This window comes from Meleagris gallopavo, chromosome 5 (assembly GCF_905368555.1).
Source record: "Meleagris gallopavo chromosome 5, MGAL_WU_HG_1.1, whole genome shotgun sequence".
Taxonomy (NCBI): Eukaryota; Metazoa; Chordata; class Aves; order Galliformes; family Phasianidae; genus Meleagris; species Meleagris gallopavo.
This window is the reverse complement of record NC_139408.1, coordinates 27,260,764-27,283,458: the sequence shown is the minus strand read 5'-3', so window position 1 is coordinate 27,283,458 and position 22,695 is coordinate 27,260,764. Positions and strand designations below refer to the sequence as shown.

Here is a 22,695-nt window from a genome sequence, read left to right as displayed (position 1 = left end):
CAACCTTGTTTTGTCACATAGCTCCACATGCTTACTAGAGGTTTGATAGGTCTTGAGGATCAAAGTTAAATGGGTAAGTTATGTGGAAAGAGAACTCTTAAGAAAGAACCTAGGAATGCCTAGAGAATGATGAGGGCTAACAAGCAGTAGAGGGAGCCAGTGCAGGGAGCAGCTCACCAGCGAATAGGAAAAAACAAGTGAGAATACTTGGAGTACACAGTATGCAAGTTTGTGATAGACTTTCTTAAAGGAGTAACGAGTTTGTGAGGCGGTAGATGATGTTTGCTCTGCCTTCTATTTACAAGAACCTCTAAATTAAGAAACAGCCAGTAATGCCCTTTTTTACACGTCCTCTTATCTCAAAGCATGGGTTCATGCAATCAGCCAGCTAGTCCATGTATTCCTTCTCTGTGTTTCTTACTCCATACCATGGTCTCTGCACATTTGCTGCGGCTGAGGTCACTGTTGATCCAAGCCAAACCCTGGTTGGGAAGTTTCTGTTGTAAGCTGCCTGTCAAATGAATCTAAAACTTTTCATGGAAATGCTTGTTTCAACAAAATCTTTGTTAGAAAGGTTTTTCTGATCTGGATTTGGATGAGGAAGGGCTTGAAGGAGGCAAGGAAAGTCATCCTTCCCCTTGATATACTTCATTACTAATGAACTTGCCTAAAATATTCCAAATTGTGGTTGGAATCCAGCAGCATAAGGACTAGAATGAGGTGGGTCATCGTTCCAGGTGAGTGTGCTTTCTGCTAAGCAAATTGAACACTTGCACTGATTTTGAAAATAAAGCTTAAATACAAATTTTGTACAGTCTGAAATGGTAAGAAAATCAGGTGTTAAGGCTTCTGATTTTTTTTAGTATTTTGGTTGGGTATGTTTGGTTTTTTTGTTTTTTTTTTTTTTTAAATCAATTCCATCCAAACATGGGAATAGTGTTCCCTGGTGGGAGGACAGGGCATAGACAAATCAGTAATGTTACATGTCTCATGGGTAAAAGGAAGTTTTATGTGGGAGGATTCATCTGCAATGTTCATAATGACAAGCATGAATTTGAGCTCTTTCCAGGTTAGGATCAAATCTGTCTGAGATGCAGAGTTATATCTGTCCTCCCCTCCTCAGCAGGTTCTTAATCTTTGTGGTCACCCATTATGTGGGTGCTGCTACTAAAGAAAGAAGGAAAAACAATGGACAATCTAAATGGCTGAACTAATTCAGTGGTGTTTTGGGACCCTTCTAATCAGTACGTGCAGAATTGACTGATTTTCTTTGTGGTTGGGAGACTTCTAGGAGAGAAAATACTTCATTACTTAGGCAAGCAGTTGTGTGGGAACAGGTAGCAGGGAGTGGTCATCTCAGAAAGGCCTCTGAATTGATGACAGTAGGAAGCTGATGACAGTCTGTGAGACTATGAGGAAACTGTAAGGTACTATTTGCTGAACGCGTTTAGGTAGTAACTGAGTTAATTGAACTGAAATTCAGAATATATTTAATTGAAATTAGATGTAGATTGGGATGTAAACAAGCTCCGCTGATTCAGTGCTTGGTTTTGTTTGCTTTGCTCAGATATTCCCCTTTAGGGTTCAGTTGATATGCTATAGTTTGTCTCCTTTAATCCTGAGGATAAGTACCAGTTGGAACATTTGTATTGTCTTGACATGAGATAGGATTCCTGAAAGCGTGTTTCTTCCCCATCAAAAGTGATAGATTTGCTCAATGAGTCAGAGGAATTACTTCTACCTATGAAAAACTGCTGGGGTTTCCTTGAGCTTTTTCTTTTGGAAGACATCTGGCCAAATATACTATAGCTAGAATTATTACCCAAAATAGTGTACCTGAGCAAATACTTTGAATTATGAAACTTAGTGAGTGATGGAATGTCACCCTGCAATACCCAAATGCTTCACAGGTATACTCTATTTACCCACTGTCCACATCTGTCATACCCCTTCCTCTCTTTCATTTCAACTTTATGCTCATTGTTTTGGGATTTTGTCTTTTCTACGGTTACGCGTGCTGGCCTGTTTTTATATTGAAAGTAGCTGACTGAAGATTGTATTCTCTGCCTTTGGAGTGAAAGATGGTCAGTTTTATGGCAGTTGTTAGTTTCCCTGCACTAATGCATTTGGGAATATACCCACGGAAAGCACAGAGCCCTACCAGCGTACTGGAAAGGTCTGCCATGCCTGGTCTTGGGACCTCCTGCCATTGCAGGCCTTTTGGATCAACTTATCTGTTGTTTTCCAAATCTTTTTAAAGGCGAGCAGTCTCAGTCACAGCAATGCACACTAGTCCTGGCTTCACTACTTGAGGGGGTGGGTGCAGACCCTAGGCAGCGAGGCCCTTAGCTGCAGGTAGGCTGAGGGCAAAGGGCGATGACGGAGCGGGGCTGTATGCGGCTGAGCAGCACCCTCTAGGGGAACAGCTGCCCGAGGATGCAGCGGTTCATAAGTGGACTGCGCTTTTATTGCCAGGCCCCTCGGTGAGTCCCAATTAGCTCTGGAAGAATCTGCCTCTTGGCTACAGAGCCCTGCTTTTTATGTGCAGGCACAGGAATAAGCTAACAGCGGTCTCTGTGATCTTGCCAGGGTAGATGGCTGAGACGAGGCTGGCATTCAGGGACCTTGAAATCACTCACTCACTGTGTTTATGCAGTTCCTCTTATTAACGGTTTTTAAAGCTAAAATATTTTGCTTTGTGATCCATTTCAAATGCACCTGCTGCCTTTCTCTCCCTCTCTTTTCCTTGTCAGGGTGCAGCATCTGTCTTCCTGCAGTTTCCTTGCTCTCCCACCTTGTTGCTACATTTCTGCTCATCTTCTTTCCACACAGCAAAATGTTCTTTAGGCGTGAGTTCCTGTAATACTGGTGCAAGTTAAATCATGCCTTACTTTGCACCCTAAGTCAGTTGCACACACACATAAAAGATTTCAGCCTGACCTGAACTGGAGGTGGCAACATTCTTCTGGCTGTGAGCAGGAGGTCCCCCTTCTAGGAAGGCCCTTGCCTGAAATCCCTACTTAGCAGCCAACAGGGACTGAAACATACTTTTGGAAGTGCTCAGCTCCTGTAGTCCCTATGTTGTCAATACCTAGCAGGTGGTGGGAACTGGTTTATTGTAGAGGCAAAAATGCTTGCTGTTAGCTCCATCTGGTGTGGGGTGCATGTGCCTTTATCTTGTGACAGCCGTTGCTGTGCAGTCTGTTCCTGCCCTTCTGCCAGATATGAGTTCAGATCTTTCATTTCATAGCTGTTTTGGGAAGCTTCATGTCACTAGTTGCATCTTTCCTTGCCTTTTCTTCCTTCCAGACTTATTTTAACCTTGTAATAGTCGCTTTTTGCCCACACCAAACCTCTAGTTCTCCTGAAGTTTGGGTACTAGAACACCGGGTGATTAGCATCAGGATTGTAGGTCTGACTCTTGCACATGAGTCTTCCAGAGGCAGGACTTGCTGTGTGCACATTCAAAAAGGAAGAGCTCCCTGGAGCCTGCCTGCTGGCAGCAGACGATGGGGATGCTCCTGGGTCATGCAATGACATTTATTGCGTTTAACGTGGTTCTTGGATTTTACAGGTAGCCTGAGCAATTTCCCCAGTGGAAAAAGACAAGGCCTTAACCCTTTCAGTGAGTATCTTGTCAAAATATTTGTTACTTTTTCTTTTGTCTGTGATACCTATGTGTCCCAAAACTTGTGCTCCCTGCTCTTCTATGTTCACAAATAGCAATACATAAATAACTAGAAGCCAAGGTTGTTCCTAAGAGGTGTGAACATTATAACATACTGGTCTACAGCATCAGCTCAAAGTCCAGTATCATGTCTTCAGCTGTGGCAGACAGCATATAGTTAAGGAATTGGAATAGGATAGAGCAAGAATACTTTTCTTGCTTTACTCTTCCTCTTTCTGGTGAGCAACAATTTAAGTGATTAGTTGCATTTATGTTTTGTTTCTTCATGGACACGTTCCCATGAATATTCTTCTGTGTCCCAGTTAATGTCTGTTCTTCTCTGTACTTTGTGGCAGTGAATTGCACCTTTTTATCAGGTGTGAAGAACAACTTTTGTTTGCTTCCCTTTCAGACCTGCTGCCTCATGGCTTCATTGGGTGTGTCTCAGTTTGTCTTGTGAGAAACAGTGATGTTTCCTGGTGTGTCCTCAGTTCTGAGCATATATTTGAGTTTTGTTTGCCACTAAGAGCTGAGAAGAGGTGTTGCAAAAATTGTGTGCTATGGCTTCAAGCTTTTTCCTAGTCACTCATAGTCTTGAGTGTAGGACAGGACACTGAGGTCAGTCTGCTGTTGTTATTCATTGAGCACTGTGAGAGCCTTTTGCAAATCTGTGTAATGAGATTCAGTTATGACAGCCCAGAGTAATTTTGCATTTAACAATATTTGCCCCTACTTCGTAGGGCATGTTGATTTACACTGGTTCCAGTGAGGCCTGTCTATTAACTTTCCTCCTTTTGAAAATCAGATCCGTACTTCTGCCTTCTCTTTGCCATGTTTTCCCTGTAATTAATCCTCAGCGAGCGCTTGTTCTAACCCTTTAAATTCTTAGAGAACCTTTGATGAGGGACTTAAAAAATGCTTTTTGAAGAGAGGAGCATGGGAGTGTGAGCGTCCACCTGACTCACTGAGCAGCACACTTGCACCATCCCCTGGGACAGCCGCAGCTCGGCAGGGTCCCAGGACACCCAGGTTCATCAGCCTGTTAGACTTCAGAGGGTGTGATGCAGGCAGGTCTTGAAGGGAAACTGCTACGTTTTGCTGTCACAGTGGCTGGGAGAGATCTTGAATGTCTGCCTCCTGCTATCCTGCTGAGGGTGGAAGCAGCTGGCTCTGGGGCTGCTGATGTCAGGGCAGCCGTGCAGCAGTTGGATTCTGCATCAGCCATCACAGGCAGAGGAGTAGAGGGAGAGACCAGCATTTTGCCCAGTCTGCCTGCCGATTTCCAAGAGGGGGGAGGGAGAGGGAAGTGGTGGTTTACGTTTAAAAATATATCAATCCCTAGGGCTGTGTGTGACTCAGTCAACACTTTTTCAGCAAGGCTGTCTCATTAGCCCCGTGTTGTTTTCAGCCTCACAGCTTACTTGAGATCTCAGCCTTACGGGGCTGTGTTTGCAGCAGAAGCTGTATACTGTATCTTACTCCATTTGGAAGACATTTTGGTTTTAATTTGCCTTTCTTACTCACTTTCTCTGCTTCTGATTTGTTCTTCTTTCTTTGCTCACCCCACCCATTTCAGTAGGCCGCTTGGTGTAGCAGCAACAGAAGACAGAAGGGAAGGCAGGAGCCAACCCAAAGGAAGGAAAGATACAGCGACAGATGGACACCTTGCTTCTTAAAAGCAAGCATGCAGCATCAGAAACATCCAACGTAGCAGAAGTGGCACCCAGAACGTTTGCACTTTCTAATAATTGGTTTGGGTTTGTTTTTAATTTCTTTTCAATGCCATTATCTAATACTTTGGAGAGCGGGGGGAAAACAGGATCATGACTTTTTAAAATTGGAACAGCTACTGATGTCTTAAAATTGAGTTCACTGGGACTCGAAGAAAGAGAATTTTATATACTGTATATAAATATGTATGTAAATTGTACAGTCGTCTTGTACAGGGGTTGGAGTCACTGTTCTGTTCCTCCCTTTGCTTCTGAAGGCTGTTAGGGTTAGAGGGACACTTTGCATTTAATAGATTACACTAATGCATTCATTTCGGCCATCTGATCCATCATTCAGTTGCAAACTGATCTCTTACCATCCCCACGCACAAAGGAGGAAGCATATCAGCATGACCTGTGCACACAGTGCCCACATACTAAATGCTTCTTGAGAACCTCCTCTTTGATTACTGTGCAGCTCTGTTCAAGTCACAGGCATCAGGACTTCTGAGAGGGCATGGATTTCTCCTCAGGAGTTGTGCACTGCAAAACTATTCGGAGTAGGGATAGGAAAGAGTTGTATTAAGGAAATGTAGAAATAGTTTCCTTTTGCAAAATGGTTAGAAATGAATTGCAAATGCATTGCTATTCAGGCCCAGAAGACATGCTTAGCAAAGATGTGCCATGTCCTGAGAATCTAATGCTACTGGAAGGGCATGGAAACCGTAGACACTAGTAGAATCAGCGGAGTGATGTCACGCATCTTCTTCTCTGACACGATGTTCATCTATATGATGCAAGCAATAAAAATACTGGGGAACCATCTAAAAGCAGCATCAGACTGCCTGTTACTTTGCTGGAGAGCAAAGAACAAATTTGTCAGTGCAGAAGGACACGATCATGCTGCTGGTTCCCAAGAGTCTGCTTTTACTTATGCTTCAACTCTGCAGCTTGGGCCATGCTTGCTGGTAAACGATTGCCTGCAATGACTGATCTTGTCTTTGATGGCTCTTCTCCTGCACAGGGGACAGCCTGTCTAGCTTCAATTACCTACTTCACCTGATTCACTGGTATCAGTATGCTTTTGTACATTTCAGTAACAGCAAAGGCTTGAAGAACTTGGTGCTCCTGGAGGCCACAAGAGCTGTTTCAACCACCTGCAGTTTTTCCAAACTTGTTGCCTACTTAACTTCAGTCAGATGCAGCTGTAAAGTCAGCAGATCAGCTATCCTGGGTTTGGACAGAGTGTGATGGGACACGCCGTGCTGTGATTTGCTTTCTGCATTTTCAACCTCCAGCAGCACTTGCCTATTCTTAGAGGAATTCTGAGCAACTTCCAATCTCAGACTTGCCAATCCTTGTGCCACTCATTTCTGGATCCAGAACCAGTAGTAAGGAATGACTTTGTGCCATGCTGATATGCGATCACACCAACAATTGTTTGTAAAACTGTTGTGTTACTGCAGAAGATGAACTTGTCCCCTGAGGCTTTGCTGCTTTGGTATAAATGTTGCAACATGGCCACTTTGTGGCACGTCACCTGATGAGACACACGGCAGCAGGACTGTCCTGATGCAGTAAGTTAGTGCCTTGTTGCAAAAACGGAAAATTAGAAAAAATAACAAGCATTTTTGAAATAGCCATATAGTAGCAATAATAACTCTTCCCTGAGAAGTAAATTGGAGCTGATTGAAACGTTTTGTATGGTTGAAAACACCTCTGGTAATCTCTGAAGTGTACATTACACCACTGTAATGTATAGAAAAGCTCTCTTTAGCAAGAGCAGATCCTGCAGCTTGATCCTTTATGGTTCCTCACATACAATGTATGTGTTTTTCTGGACTGCAAGCTCCCAACTTCTCAATTGCATCTTCTCTTTTTAAAATGCCCAGCACTCATCTTTTGTGTGTTGGAATGATTTGGTTTAGTGTATAGTTAGAAATGTTCCTATCTCTTGTTATTCCTATCGTAGGAGCGAAGAATGAACCCAACTGTATGAAAAAAACACTTTTCCTTGTCTTTATATGCTAGCCTTAGAAAGTAAAAGCTCCGGCTGCTGGGTGTTTTCTTGTTTGTTTCTTTTTTGTTTCTTTTTTTTTTTTTTAATTGCATAGTTACATCCAGCAAATCCAGACAGTTGGATCTTAACAGGAGCTCTGTCATCCAGCCATTGGGGCAGGCAGTGCCCCACAGAATTACAGGGGTGTGCAGAGCTGCTAGAAATCATTGCATCTTTTCATCTGGAAATGCTGGGAATGTCAGTAAACCAGCCAGCCAGCACTGCTGCCTGTCACATTAATATCCTTCTGCAGACCTTTTTCTCCTCTTTGCATCCTTCCGGTCTAAAAGGCCTGTGCTCACATGTAGTTTGCAATTAAAATTGAGTCAGTTGTTCAAGGAGATCAAACAAGGTTAGCTTTGGTATTGGTGGATATTCGTGTTGCTATATTAGTGCTGACTTAATGGATGGGTGGGGGTCAAAGCATTATGTTGTTTCCCTCTTTAGTTTCATGGGAGGAGTCCAACTCCCAGCATCACAACTTTGGATTTGCAAAGGCCTCAGAGCAGTTTATGGCAGCATTTGTACATTGACATGCATGACCCAACCACTATGACTGCATAAAATCTGGACACAGGTTAGATTACTTGTTCAGGATTTGTGTGCTGGAAACTCACACAAAGCTGTACTGGTCCTGATTCATATAATCCATCCACTGAGTTGTCCAAACAGTCTGTACTCATCAGAACAGAGCAATGCTTCAGTTCCCCTCATCCCTTGTTGTTTTTCTTGCCAGTCACCCGGCTGCCAGGCCAAATGTCCTTATCTGGCAGCGACAAGCATGTTCTGCTTTGCCTTGCATCAGTAGCATCCTACTGAAGCTGGGGCAGAGGGTGTGTCATAGTTGTGCCTGGAAGCAGACCATGGGTTTCTCTCCTCATCCTACAAGTCCTCCTGGGCCTCTCCAGCTCTACTTTAAATGACAGGTGAAAACACTGATGACAGAGGAGAACCAGGGCTCTACAGAGCAAATCATCTGCTCTTCCTGCCTGAAGCAAAACCATATCCTTTTTTGCTGATCCTCCAAGGACGTGGTGTCTTGGAGAGAGTTGCATTATGGAGGGATTCACTCCTATGAAGGCACTGCTTTCCATGGCCTAAGTTTGTATTGAACTTATACTGCCCCAGCACATTTCTGCCTATGGCATTGTTTGTTAGACTGAAAGGCATCTGTTTGATTTTAGTTTTGTAATAAAATAGATAACTTTTGCTCTAATGTCTTTTGGTTGTTTCTTGTTGAATATTGATTTTCAGAGCTCATCTTTCTTTCACATTATGTTCTTTTAATTATATTGCCAAATGAGGAAAGGAGACTTTCCTTCTCCCAGACCAGGTCTCAGTCATTGATTGGATCTGAGGATGCTTCTTTCTTGTGTGTGTGTAAGCCTCCAGGATGAACTAAAACATGCACCAGTGTGCTGTCCTCTGGAGTTTAATGACAGATTCTGCCAAAATTCAAAAGACTCTGAAGATTCGGTGGCAGAGCTACAGCAGAATGTGATCTCAAAGCACCCTCCTAAACCAGGGACAGAAGACAGCCATTGAGTCTCAAATCTCCTGATCAGTTCTCATGTTGGAGAGTTTGTACATCGCTGAATGAGGAGGAAATGTTAAAGCTGTTGTCCTTAGATGCAAGTATGATGATACTTAGATGGAAGTATTGCAAACTTTAAGAAGAAAAAGAGAGGAGAAATGAAGCCTATGTGGATTTTCTGGACTAAACTGGCAACCTAAGCTGATTTTGTTGTATTACCAAGATGACAAGTTTGAGGGCTCAAGAAGAAGCAGTAGATGTCATCTCTGGAGTCCTACAAGACTTAAAGAATTAAAAAATAGGGAAGGACTTTTTTTTTCTTTCTTTTTTTTTTTTTAAAGTATAGTTCTTTGGCCATTCTTCATGGTACTCTGAGGGGCCTTCATCCTTCTCTGGCCTTGCAGTGATTCTGTAAGCAAGTCAGAAGAATGACAGAGAGCTTGTTTCTGCCTCTGCCTCCAGCAGAAGACTTTTCTTCCTTCCCTTTCCCCTTATCTTTGACTTAAGTAACAAAATCCCCATGCAGAAGGCCAACCTCCTGACTTCTAGCAGCCAGCCCTTACAAGCCATTTTGGGCAAAATAACTTGGCAGCTCTCCAAAGCTGCTGTTAAATCAGACAGCAGGATCTGCAGAAGCGGTGCTGCTTGACTTGGAGAACGCCTGGGTTTTCAAAAACAGCACCTCAGAAACTAGGAGTACAACAAGCAAGTATTTTCTAAGGAGTGTTTGCTAGAAAGCCTGAGGGTGACTGGGCCACAAGTAATAATGCTTTTTCCTATTCTCTATTTTTTGCCTGGCCCACTTAGCAATTTTAATGGCTGTTTTTGCTTTTTAGAAGTACCTTGCCTGTGCACACTAGGAGGTGTGTAGCTTTCGTTCAGAAAACAACACCAGCTATGTGCTGCAATGCAAACCTACATCCCAACCTCCCGTAAAAGCAAGAGTGAGTGTTTAATCTATGTTGCGTTGTTCTTTCACCGCACTGGGTCTGGATTGGAGGTCTGTGGCTCTCAGCCCAGGTAGAAGGACTACAGCCTCACTGCGTACTTAGCTGTGAGGATGCATGAATTGTTGATATGTGGTTGAAGGACTCAGCACTGTTTGTGACCTTCATCCTTGGTTTGCTGAAATGAGTTCTGTAGCATCTCAGTGTTGTGCTTTAGGCAATAAGAACTGCAGTGACTGAATGTCCATTGTCCCATTATAGAGTAGCGCTCTGGCTTTGCATTGCATGCAGTGCCAATGCTATCACATGATTTTGGCCGGGACTACTCAAGTGATGCCTTCTGACTTCTCTACACCAGAAAAGAACTGACACAATATTTGGCTGAAGAAATGCAGCTATTTCTGAAGTGACTTGGATGTTCTCACTGTGAGCTGGCAGCTGTAACAGATAAAGCTGCACGGAGGTGGCTAAAGTTGGATCTGGTCACCTGTAGTCCAATATGAATGCATTATTGCATCTCTTGACCTGTTATGATTTTTTTGAAGTGGTCAGGTGTTTGTTGCAGGCTTTTTCTGCTTGAAATGCAGTCGAATACCAGCCATTGTAAAATGAGTTAAAGTACTTCAACTTCAAAAAGACAGAATAGCAAATATCAATGAATTCAGGAAACTGGTGGGGGCAGGATCTCTGAATAGCTGTACAAAAGGATAAAAGAGATCTGAGAACTGATATAAGGGCTGGTGTCAAAATCCTAATAAGAAACTATCTTGCTGTACAGGAAATTGAGGGAACATAGAGACCAATAAAGGGCCTTCACCTGTGAAGAGCTTTAGCATCCTGAAGCTTGAAAAGGAAAAACACAGAACCTGAAACAAGAGCATTTACCTAAGGCTCTGAATACAGCAATAGCTGGCATAAGATCAGAAAGGCTGAAGCCTAAAAATGCCTTTAACTAGCACGTGATCTAAAAGAGGTGGAGGGAGAAGGTAAATTCTGTTATAGCCTGGAAGCTGATGTGAAACAGTCACTTGAAGAAAGCAGAATTTTTAAAGCTTGTTTTATTCATTTTGTTAAAAAAAAAAAAAAAAAATTGTGACCCTATTCTTAGCAGAATTAATTTTATTAAGGAGAAAGGAGCATAACACCACACCAACCCCCAACTGATGAGGAGAAAGAGCAAGGTAAGTGATACTTGGATCACTGAGGAGAATGGCAGCAGGATCAGGTAAAGCTCACTGTGGAAAATTCAGTGCCCTGGCCCCAGTGCTTCTGACTCACATGGGATGGGTTTTGGAGCATTGTAGAATACATGTGAGCTCCCAGAGGACTTAAGGATGGCAAGACAAGGTCACCTAACTAGAGATGAATTAAATCAGGGAGTTACAGACCTGATATGTTAATGGTGTCTCTATGTGAAAACTTCTAACAGTGAGGTGCTGAACAGTTATTCCCTAATCACCTAGATACATGTATAAGTTTGTGGAGAATGGCTGGAATGGATTTGTTGATGTTTTGCTCAGGACAAATCGTATCAAACCAATTTAATTTCACTCTTTGACAGGATAACTGGCCTCATCGCTTTGGGGTTGGTATTAGATGTGATATATCTTGACTTTGGTAAGGCTTCTGGCACTGTCCCAGAAGACGTTCTCAGAAGCGAGCTGAGGAAATGCAACCTAGACTCGCAATACATTGAGCTCAGTGTCAAAATCAGAGAGCTTCCTGGGGAAGGCTTTTGAGTGTCTGTCTGGGGTCCAGGTCTATTTGGTATTTTCATCAGCAGCTTTAGGAATCTACTTCGCTATACCGTGTCCTGGTGGCATTCAACTGCATGGGGCAGTGAGCACTTACAAAGGGTAGAACCAGAATGCTTGATAAATTGGAGAAACCATCCAAGTCAACAGGATGAGTTCCAGCAAAGGAGTATACAATGACCTGCCATGGGAATACTGAGGAGAATGTACAAACAAAATGTAATCGAGTAGCAAATACTGGTTAGAAGCTGAAAGAGGAGAAAGGGGAGAACACGAAGGGCTTCCTAACATACTCATACTTGTATGAGTGATGGTAATCAATGGTTTTCTGTGCCACTGTGAATAAAACAAGAAGGAAAAAGTCATCAGGGCAAAAGAAAACCATTTAGTTTTGCTGTTATTTTCTATGCAAAATGCTACTGAAGGAAAGGAGGTTACAGAAACCTCTTTTGCTACATTTTTAAAAGCTTATTGAACCATGGGAGTGGTCTCTACAGCATGCCCTATTGAGGTGTCCTTGAGAGAAGAAGGCCCCTTTTCAGCTTTAATGTTGAGGTTTTTTTTCCTACATCTTTTCTGTGCACCCAACTTGTATATGCATGTCGTTTTCACAAAACGTGACCAGTGTTCCTGTAATGCAAGCCTATTTCCTGAGACACCAGAGAGATCATCCCAGGAGTTTATTTACAACTTCACAACTTAGACTCTAAAAGAATGCAATCTTGCTTGAAGGGTTTAGTTCTTTAATTCACCTAAATGTCATACTAAATTTAACTTTCTAGGCCTGTATTATTTTTTTATTGCATTGTTTAAACTGGGCCAATCTCTGAGTGTACTCCCAGCAGTGATGAGTTGGGTAGGTCATGATTTTTCCTTTAGCTACACCTACCACTCAGCTCACTATATAAGTGGCATTAACAATGGCACTGTGAGACATCGGTGCATCTTCAGTTATAGGTGATGAGCTCATCAGCATCATGTCATACCTGCAGGCTCCATGTCTAAGCTCAAGCCATCGTTTCTTGGAGACGCGTCTTGGTTTTCCTGAGGAAAACTAACCAAATCCAGCCACCACTTGAGGCAAAGCACAGCCTCCTGGGGGAAGGGAAGGCAGAGGGGTGTGTGTTTTGGGTAAAACTTCTCAGGGCGTTAATATTGGTGAGTCATTTAACTCATGGTTTTAATTATCTAGATATTATATTGTAAATAGCTCACTTAAATACTGAGAGGACGTTCGTCCCACCCCCCTGTGGAGGCAAGTCACAAATAACGCTATTAACAAGCAGGCTGCCTCTGGCACACACACACACATTATGACAACAGTCATTAAAAACATTTTTTTCCATACAATATTCCAGAGGTTATTCTTGGTGACAGTGCTTTTCAGCTTGTGGCCAGGGCTGAGCAACTGCTGCTCCCTTTCATGTGGGCTTGTTCTTACAACAAGGTCACGGCCATGACAATTCCCCAGCTGGATAAACCCAGAAATGTTGCCATGCCCACCCCCAAAGCAATACCAGGTGAATGGTATGAGGATTACCTGCAGCTGTGCTACACCACACATTCAAAAAGTGACTGGGAATGGTCTGTCCAGAGAGGTGGTAGAGTCAGTGTCCCTGGAGGTGTTCAAGAAATATGTACATGTGGCACTGAGGGACATGGTTAGTGGCCATGGTGGGGATGCGTCAATGGTTGGACTTGATGACTTTAGAGGTTTTTTTAACCTTTATTAGTCTATACTTTATCTCACCAGTGTTGAGGTACTACAGCAGCCTTCCAAATGCCTTCCCAGAGCAAAGTGCTCTGCTGGGGAAGGCATGTGAGTTGGCGTCATCCTACCACAGCAATGGGCCGAGACGACTGAAGCCCATGGTGGTGGCACATGCAGATTGGTGGTGGCTTCTCCTTGCAGATGGTGCTGTGGGATGAGGCATTGTTGCTGCTTTGAGATGGAGAGGGGAGGAGTCTTCTGGTACCAGGGACAAGTGGCTTATAAATGAGTCCAGCAGCCACAGCTGTGAGATCAGAGGAAACGTAAATCACAGAATATTTTTGTCTTTAATTTGTGCTTGTCCGGAAAGTTCTGATGACACTAGCACAACAGTAACTACCAAAAAGGTAAGAAACTCTGAGCTAAGAGCTGCAAATGCTCTCCTCCCTGGTTTAAAAACTTTGCTCAACAGCACTAATAGCCACTCAATTCTTAACTGTGTACTGCAGCTGCTTCCCAATGCCTGCAGCCTCCTCTCATTCAGCCCAGCTTTCCATGGAGTACCATCCTTAGGTTCCGGACCTAATCCTTTCGGTGCTGGCCTGCCTCTGTGCAGTGGTGGCAGTGAGCCAGGCAGGCAGGGGGCTCCAGCACCCTGCACCCCAAACCCAGTCACTGAAGCCAAAGGCAACAGCTTTGCCTTTTTTGCAGCAGCAAGGAAAACAGAGCAGCAAAAGTTCCCCTCTGCAAAGCATCAAAGGTAATGCTGCTGCTGGATCCTCCCAGCAAAACCTGATGCTGGCAGGGAGTGAAGCAGGCAGGGTGAGCGATGGTGTCCGCACACCTGCCCAGATGCAAGCACACAAACCAAAAATAAAACATAAAAGCCTCAGCAAAAAACAAATCCCCAAGGCACCGCATTTGCTTTTTTTTTTTTTTTTTTTTTTTTTTTTTTTTAGCTTGCATATTTTTTAATGAAGTAAAAAAGGAAAAATAAAATAAACACTCCACTGAAGTTGTCAGCTTGGCACAGGTCTCCGCCGTGCATCGAGGGCACCAAAGTCACCATGCAATTGGCAGTCACAGATGCTCGTCCCCCTGCACCCTCTCCCACACAGTGAGCCTAAGAAAGCTGCAGATGAAAAGCACGTGACCGATACAGCACAAGCAACAGAATAACAGCACTGCATGACAGTGAGCTCCCCACGCCCGGGTTTTAGCCAGGAATGGGTGAACTTATATGGTTAAAATAAGAACTCAACAGACTTGACATGTCCAAATTAAAAACTGCAATGATAACACAATCCCCTTGCACCTTAAACACCCCTACACACACATCCAGAGATCATTTGTTGGGGCTTCTTTCATTTTTCCTCCCCTCATCACACATCTGTGCTCTGGGGTCCCAGCCTGGGTGGCAGCAGAGGTGGTGCCCAATGCCGGCAGGAGCTGCTCGGTGGATGGTGGTATGGCCAGAGATCAGAGAGACCAACACACTTGGCAGGATCCCCATCTTTCTTGTGCCCTCCCCCAAAAGCCACCGCAGAGGGAGGAGAAGAGGCAGTAGACTGTCTTCCCTTCAGCTTCCATGAAGGGCACTCCACCTGCAAAGCTCCTGCAAGATGGATCCTTCTTCTCTGCCTCATACTTACACACATTTATACAGTGAGATATTCAATAAACCTTTTGTACGAAAATAAATATTTCATCTGTGTTTTAAAGACCATTGTCACGCTCATCTCTTTACCTGCTATAGTGATAACACGTGTTCCATCCATGACAGCCTAATTCCTGCTGCTTTGCCCTCACCTGCAGCCACCACCTCCCTGTCCCAGGGCAGCAGGAAGCACTCCGGTATGCTGGCAGCCCCTCAGTCTGTGCTGTGCTGACTGCCTGGGTTTGGCTGATGCTAGCGAAGTCACGGATTTTTCTGTACAGCACCTGTTTCTTGATAGAAGAAATTATCTTCCTCTTGGAAACACTTTTAAAAAAAGCAAGGTTTTTAACAACGTCTTCCAGGTCTCTCAGTTAAGAAATGCGTTTATAGATAGAACTGTTTATATAGATATAGGTATAAGTTTTATTTAATTTTATTACCAACCCAACATTTCAATTTGCAGCCGTTGATGTAATTCATGTAATTCATACTCTTGCTTTTGTTTTTTTTTTTCCTGAAAAAGAAATGCACTTCAGATGAAAAGGGTGTGCCTGTCTGCTCTCCGGGGATGTGCTGGGATTGCACAGGACTGTGGGTGGGCAGCAGGTTGAAGCCTGGTCCTTTCCATGGAGCGTGAGGGGGGTGATGGGTGGGACAAGGACCCCATTCCTGTTCACCAACCTGCGTGTTTAAACCTAACCTCGACCTGGAAGGCCAGCGCTGAGAGAGTTGTGGGAGACACACGGAGGCTTCCTGCTCACTTCGGTACACCAGAGCAGCGTGTTACTGGGATTCACTCCCACATCCAGTGAGACCTACAGGACAGGGCTGTGCCACGCCACCATCTTGGGCAGCCTATGCAATCTCCCAGACCCCTCAGCAGGCTGCGACTGTGTTGCTGTTCATTTCGCTACCTCTCGCCCATTAACATCGTCTTCTCTTCCTGCAGTACCACAAGCTCAAAGTTAATTACACAAAGAGAAATGCCATAGTCAAAATGTACATTATACACATTATATTAGAAGGTTGGTTGTTTTGGTTTTTTTTCCTCCTTTTTTTTTTCTTAGCCCAGGCAGGTGATTGAGATGCTACATGCTTCAGCCTTCATCACTAAACTGGTGTGTTGTGTGTGTGTGTGTATGTGTACGTGTGTGTTTGTATTAAAAATATATCAGTCCTGTGATGCTCTTAAAAAAGAAAGAAATGGATGGAGGCGGGGGAGGAAACTTGTGAGAGTGAAAAAGTTCTTTGACAGTGTCAGAGTCTGTTGTGGCTTCAAAAAGTACACCTTCGATTCCAGCACTGACGGCAGCTTCAAGCTTTAGATTTTAAACTTCTAAAATTTTTCTGTCTAAGTAGTAAAAATAAAAAAATAAAAAATAAAAAAACCAAGCCATGTGCCCCCCCCCAACTAAAAAGCAATAGGCAAAAGAAAAAAAATAAATTTCCTATCAGACTTCTGCAATTCCTAAAGAGTAAAAACAAGAAAGCATCTCCTTACAGTGGAGGGGTGCTTTGGAGAAGAGGAAACGAACCTGTGGGAGAGGTGGCCTTGGGAGATGGCTGAGACTTCTTAGTCACATCGACTGGGGTCAGTGGCTGGGTTCACTTCATTTTGTCCATTTAAATGCTTGCCATTGTTGCTTTCTTTTCTTTTGCATCATTTTTTGGGGTGGTTTTCATGGATTTCTTTTTCGTCCCATGATGGATCCGCCCATCCTGGCACCTGTCAGGGCGGTGAGCTGACAGCCGTCCATCCTGGTGAAACCACGCATCCACGGCCGGTGTCCGGTGAGGTAATGGAGGAGGGGGTCCCTCCCTCGGCGGCACTGTCTCTCTGCCGCCTAAAACCCCTTGATGTAGCAATAGGCCTCCAGGGTGGCAAAGAGGATGTACAGCAGCCACAGGCTGACAAAGAGCAACGTCGTAGCCAGTTTGCAACCCCGGGGACCTCCCAGCTCTCCCCCGAGGTGGGGCCGCCGGCGGTAGAGGAGAACGCTGATGCAGATGAAGGCGAAGATGGTGAAGAGGGTGACAGAGAAGGCCAGGGTGCCGGCTGACACCTGGAACTCCTGCCCCTGTGACGCCCAGTAGATTGCCGCCACCGACCACGCCAGCCCAATGCCCAGGAAGACGTTGACGGCGTTGCTGCCTGTGACGTTGCTGATTGAGGCATCGGCGTACACATCCTGGATGGCTGCAGCTTTGCTGGCAAATGTGTCTGCAGGGGAAGGAGGGATCATCAGGGTCCGACAGGAGAAATGGGCAACCCTTCATGCTGGGGGATGAGGGAGGCTCAGGTGTGCTACCAGACAGGCTGGGACATGGACCCCAATCTCCTCTGGACCCCCCATCCCCTCCCCACTGCCTCCCCACCTGGTACGGAGGTGCCGAAGGCTACAAACACAACGGCGGTCACCGAGTCCTTGAGGCCGATGGTGCAGCCGAAGTGAGAGGCGAGGTCACCGATGACAGCTGTGAGCATGCCAATGATGAGGATGGAGACAACGAAGCAGGCCCAGCCATTGCAGTACTCGGTGGGGGCACGCAGGCAAACAGCACCTTCCAGAAGACGGTCAGGAAGTGCATCACGTAGTCGAAGCAGGATGGCAGGCGCTCTTCACCAGACTCATCCTCATCTTCATCACCTGCTGCAAACATGGAGTAAGAGTTCCAGCTCGTATGACTGAGCATCCTCATGGCCACCAACCTTCAGCTGCACTTCTCCAGCCCGGCCACTGGGTGCAAGACTGGGGGGCTGCCTCCCTCCCCAGGCTGCTTCCTCCCCACACAAAGCAGCACGGAGGTGTACTGCATTGGTGCCAGCCACTGCCATGGGAACAAGCTGGTGGGACTTAGCAGCTGCTGGAGCCCTCAGTGGCAGTGGTGGGGCTCAGCAAGATGGAAAGACTCCTAGGACACCTCAGGAGCACACATCCACCCTGTGTGGCTGTGAGACATTGAGCAATACTCTTAGGGGCTGTCCTCCTCTCATCCCCAGCCACAGACCATCGTAGAGTACCTAGTTACCCTGTGGAAATCACTGCTGAGAGACACCATGAAATCACACAGCAGAAAGTTATAGAAATGAGTGCCACTGAGGGAAACTAGAGGGCTCTCTTGGTCCACCTGCTCCAAATCATGGGCTGGTGGACACTTCCCAGCAAGAAGTGTCACATCTGTGTGAGGGTATAAGTAGCAGCAGCTGTGTGACCTCTTAGCGGGGGAAGATTAACTCAGAGAGTGGAAGAATCTGCCTCATAAGTCCAGACACATCTCATTCCTGGCTGCACATGCCCAGGGGATGCTGGTATGGAGTTGCTGATCTCCCCCTCACCTGCGCTGACAGTGATGGCCTCCAAAAACTGGTCCCTCCAGGAATGTGTCCCTACAACCAAAGCTAGGTTTGTCTTCTTAATGAGCTTGTCCACAGTGCTCTGTTGTGGGAATAAAGATGCACAGCAATTAGATCCTTTGCTAGCAAGCAAAGCTGACCTTCCCTTCTGTCCCTTGCCAAATTGTGAAGGTACCACAAAAATGCTCCTATCAGAAGCTCCATGCTGAACCCACTGGTAACTCCCAGCCCCGTACAGCATGACCTGTACTTCACCAGAGTCTGCTTTTTTGGTACTCCTTTCTCCAAACAAAGCTCAGCTCCTTTCTGTCAATCCTGCCTTGCACGAACAGTTTGCTTTTCTGGCATGGTGGCATCTGCTTCTAGCAGGACTGCCCTGTCTTCCTCTCTTAACCTCTGCCTACCAGCAGCTACATTTCCTGGCATTTATTCAGGCTTTCCCTACCCTCTATTGTATCACACACTCTTTTTCCTCTTCTGGCAGCCCTCTCCCTGTACACGCAGCCACACCCTGCCTCCTCAACCCTGCTTTCCATGGCAGCTCTTCACTGCCACACAGCTTCCCCCCTCCTGGACCCCTGGGACAACCACTGACCTTGAACTCATATGACTCCTCAATTATGACTTCTAGTTTGGGGTGTTCGCCAAGTATTGGTTTGCCCATCTCTGCAATCCTCTTGGCTTCTTCTTCTTCAACTGTCAGCTTCCTCTCAGCCACTTCTGCAAAAGCAAGACCAACACTGAGCTGCAGGCAGCAGCTGCCCTCGCAGATCCCTGCAGTAACACAGAGACCTGGGGCAGGGGTGGGGTGGCTGGGCCATGGGAATAAAGGACCAAGATTTCTGCCTATCGGTTAGTCACTGAGAGCATATTCAGCATGGTTGTCTTTAAAAAGAAAAAAAATTCTTCAGCCTGCATTGGTGCTCTTGGATGATAAATGCTGAGTTGTGGGAGCTCAGCAGAATCTGGGGAGGTACCACAAAGGTACCCCCCAGCATCCCATTCTGGCCAAGTAGTGAGTCAGGTATTACTAAGGCTTTCTGTTGAGTTTACAGACACCCCAGGTAATGCCTCAGATGTGACTAATCCCACGTGGACTCCAGCAGATCTCTTATTCCTCACCAAAATTGCACAGAAGTTATAAACTCCCAGTGGAGTCCAATTGTAAACCCTGCCTTCTCTTCATCAGCCCTGCTAACTGACTGCAGAGACTGTAAGCCTTGTAAGACTGCGGGGTTTATAAGACGTATGAGAACTCCTACGTCAAGTGGTATTCCTATAGCCCATCACAGAAGCACAAACAACTACATCCATCACTTGAAATCAATGAAGTACATCAAAACCATCACTGCCTAACTCCAACACATGTCCTGTGGATTTGAGAATCCCCAGAAGTTTACACGTACTGACAGAAATAGAAAAGCAGAGCAGCTGGAGCAACGCAGGGTGATGGAAGGATGGAGGATGATGGCAGGCAAAGGCCAAGTGGCTCCAGAGGGGATACCTTGAAAAACCTTATGTTGTATGCTACATTTGGAGGAAAGATTCAAGCTACTTATATTCACACGAGCAAGGAGTTTGTGAATCTCTTCTCCAAGACAGCGACCTAGAAAATCCAGTCTCTGCCTCTATCCAGAAGTGTATGAGGATGACAAGCTGTATCTAATATCAAAGATTTGGGTGCTTAGACATCAGTTGCTGTTCCACATGTGTGGCTCACCCCCCCACAATTAAAAGCTCACAGAAGGAAGCACCTGCAACTCTGCAGGGGCCCAGCATGGCAGATGGTGCTGGTGTGTGCCCACAGCAGGGAGCTGAGGATGAAGCACAACAGCTAGCCATCACAGCAGGGCTGCACAGCCCAGATTCACTGGCAATCTGGTTCACTACGACCATCCCTGGGAAGTAATACCATCAGAACAGATTTGGGCTGCAGCTGGCAGCACCAGCTTTGCCCACCAGATCCTGTCATGCAGCAGAGAAAGAAAGCAAGTGTCAGGAATCAGAGCTGCCCAGAAAGCTGGGAATCTTGGATTAAATTTCCCCAGCTTAACAACTACAGGAGAAGTGCTAAAAAAAAACAAAAAAAAACAACAACACACAAACATCTCAGTCCCTGCTTTAACAGTTATGACAAAAGCTTCTGATATGACAAGACAACAGAGCCTCATGCAAATCTTAGCCATCTTCAGACAGGTCCCTAAGTGCACGCACCACAGAACATGCTCTCCTCCCTGCGGGAAGCAGCATCCAACACAGACTTATCTCAGCCCCTGCCTCCTTGCTCATGCTGTTTGATGTGCCTGTGCCAGGCAGGGCAGTGCGAGAGCTGCAGCAGCACTCTGAGAAGCAGGCCAATCCAGGCCACATAGAGCGCTGTGCCCAGGACCTCTGGTAGGACCTTTGGCTGCTGGCAGGTGGTTGTGGAACGTGCAGTACTGCGAAGTGTCAGCAGAAGTGGCACCAAGACTGAGGCCTTGCCAGGTGATGGCCAGAGCTGGAGAGCTGCAGCCTGCTGACAGCATGTCCCAAGACCTCAGTAAGGGAGGTCCAGCTGCCCCTATTCAGCTCCTCTGCAGTGATTACAGTGAACTGTAGCACTGAGAAAAAACAGTCACCCAAGAAGCCATGTCAAGGGTGTCCACTACAAGCAGGTTGTTGAATACCACTCCCATGCTAAACCCCTCAGATATGAGCTGCATGTAGGTGTCAACTCATAGGCGGCATGCCTGATAGGGTATCTCACAGAAACATTCACAGAGGAAGCTTATTTCAGCTGCAAAAAGGAGGCTACTCCTGCACGACTCGTGAATCATAGAATCGTCAAAGTTGGAAAAGACCTTCAAGATCATCCAGTCCAACTGTCTCCCTATCATCAATATCCCCCAGCGCAACATCTAAAAATTTCTCGAATATCTCCAGGGTCGGTGACTCCACCACTTTCCTGGGCAGCCCATTCCAGCACCTGACCCCTCTTTCAGAGAAAAAATATTTTCTAACATCCAACTGAATCTCCCCTGGCACAACTTGAGGCCATTCCCTCTAGTTCTATCACTACACGAGAGAAGAGGCTGAGCCCCAGCTCACTACAGCCTCCCTTTGGGTCATTGTAGACTGTGATAAGGTCTCCCCTGAGCCTCCTCTTCTCCAGACTGAACATTCCCAGCTCCTTCAGCGGCTCCTCGTAAGGTCTATGCTCCAGACCCCTCACCAGCTTTGCTGCCCTTCTCTGGACATGCCCCAGGGCTACAAAAAGCAGAAATACATCCAGAATATTTCCAAATATGCAACAGGAAAGAGAACCTGTTACGCAAAGTACAGAAACCTAACAAACTTCAAAGGGGAATTTGAAAATGTTAAACCTTTCATCCTAACTTAAGACACAACCTGAACTGAGCTTGCTGATTCTGTTTGTTCCCATTGGATGCTGAGTGGAGCCCCATGAGCAGAGGCCCAGCAGCTGAGCTGGATGAGAGAGACGACTTTTTTAATTTGGAAGGTCAAACCTGACAAGGTGAACACTGCCAAACTGCAGCTTAATTATTAACTAGCCTGATTTCTGTCTGTATCAGCATCTGCACCTACTCTTCAATGCGGATTGCACCCTGGACTCCCAGCTGTCAACCCCAATTAAGCCTGATAAGGTCTGGATATGCCTGACAAGAACAGGAGCTCACCAGGGCCTCCAGGACAGCTGTCACCTCCTCCCCAGGAAGAGGAAGGTGGGGACAGAGCAGTCCCCAAAACCCTGCTTGCACCGGGATGCAAGTCTGCGACCACTAAGGGATAACAGCCCATCCGGGCTACAGGAGATATGCAGACTGCTCAGGCTACACAAGCTGAGTCTTATGCACCAGGTACTCATCATCAGCTCCTCTTGCCAGGTTCCTTGTGGGCTGTTACAGGCAAGGGAGACTTGCCAGTCTGCAAGAGCAAAGGCTGTGTGGCAGCTCCTTCTGTTTTTTTCCCCTAGGAAAGGGGAAAGCAGAGCAGCACTCCCACAGCATGCACTGCACCTGAATGCTCGCTTGCTCAAATCCCTTCAGACCACTGGGAACAAGTGGGAATTGGACATTGTCTGGGTATATTGTAAATCAGTTAGATAAAGCCCACTGCCAGCTTTGTGCTGAAACAAGCAATGGCAAGACCCAGCAACACTGCTGGAGAGGTAGATGCCTATCACCTAGGAAATGCTGCAAGACTACCAAACAGCCAAGCGCCAGTTTCCATTCCCTGTCACTTTCTGAATAAATTGGATTAAAACCAGCAATGCATTCATGAAAGACTGCTGCGAAGGCCATT

The 22,695-nt window shown here is 45.8% G+C and overlaps 2 protein-coding genes across 7 annotated transcripts in view; one reads left to right on the top strand and one right to left on the bottom strand.

Moving 5' to 3' along the window:
* Positions 1-8,651, top strand: part of SMOC1 (SPARC related modular calcium binding 1) — a 124,516-nt gene extending 115,865 nt beyond the window's left edge. For 5 of the 6 annotated variants that reach the window (XM_085224941.1, XM_085224937.1, XM_085224940.1 and 2 more), the window contains 2 exons: positions 3,575-3,625; positions 5,244-8,651. In XM_085224941.1, the coding sequence (XP_085081067.1) occupies positions 3,575-3,625; positions 5,244-5,260 (68 nt within the window). In that variant the 3' untranslated portion in view covers positions 5,261-8,651. The remainder of the gene's footprint in view (positions 1-3,574; positions 3,626-5,243) is intronic. The other variant, XM_085224939.1, reaches the window with a different exon arrangement.
* Positions 8,652-13,693: 5,042 nt separating this feature from the next.
* Positions 13,694-22,695, bottom strand: part of SLC8A3 (solute carrier family 8 member A3) — a 101,193-nt gene continuing 92,191 nt past the window's right edge. The window contains 5 exon segments of the mRNA XM_085224936.1: positions 13,694-17,259; positions 17,415-17,576; positions 17,579-17,689; positions 18,376-18,475; positions 18,989-19,113. Of these exon segments, the coding sequence (XP_085081062.1) occupies positions 16,883-17,259; positions 17,415-17,576; positions 17,579-17,689; positions 18,376-18,475; positions 18,989-19,113 (875 nt within the window). The 3' untranslated portion in view covers positions 13,694-16,882.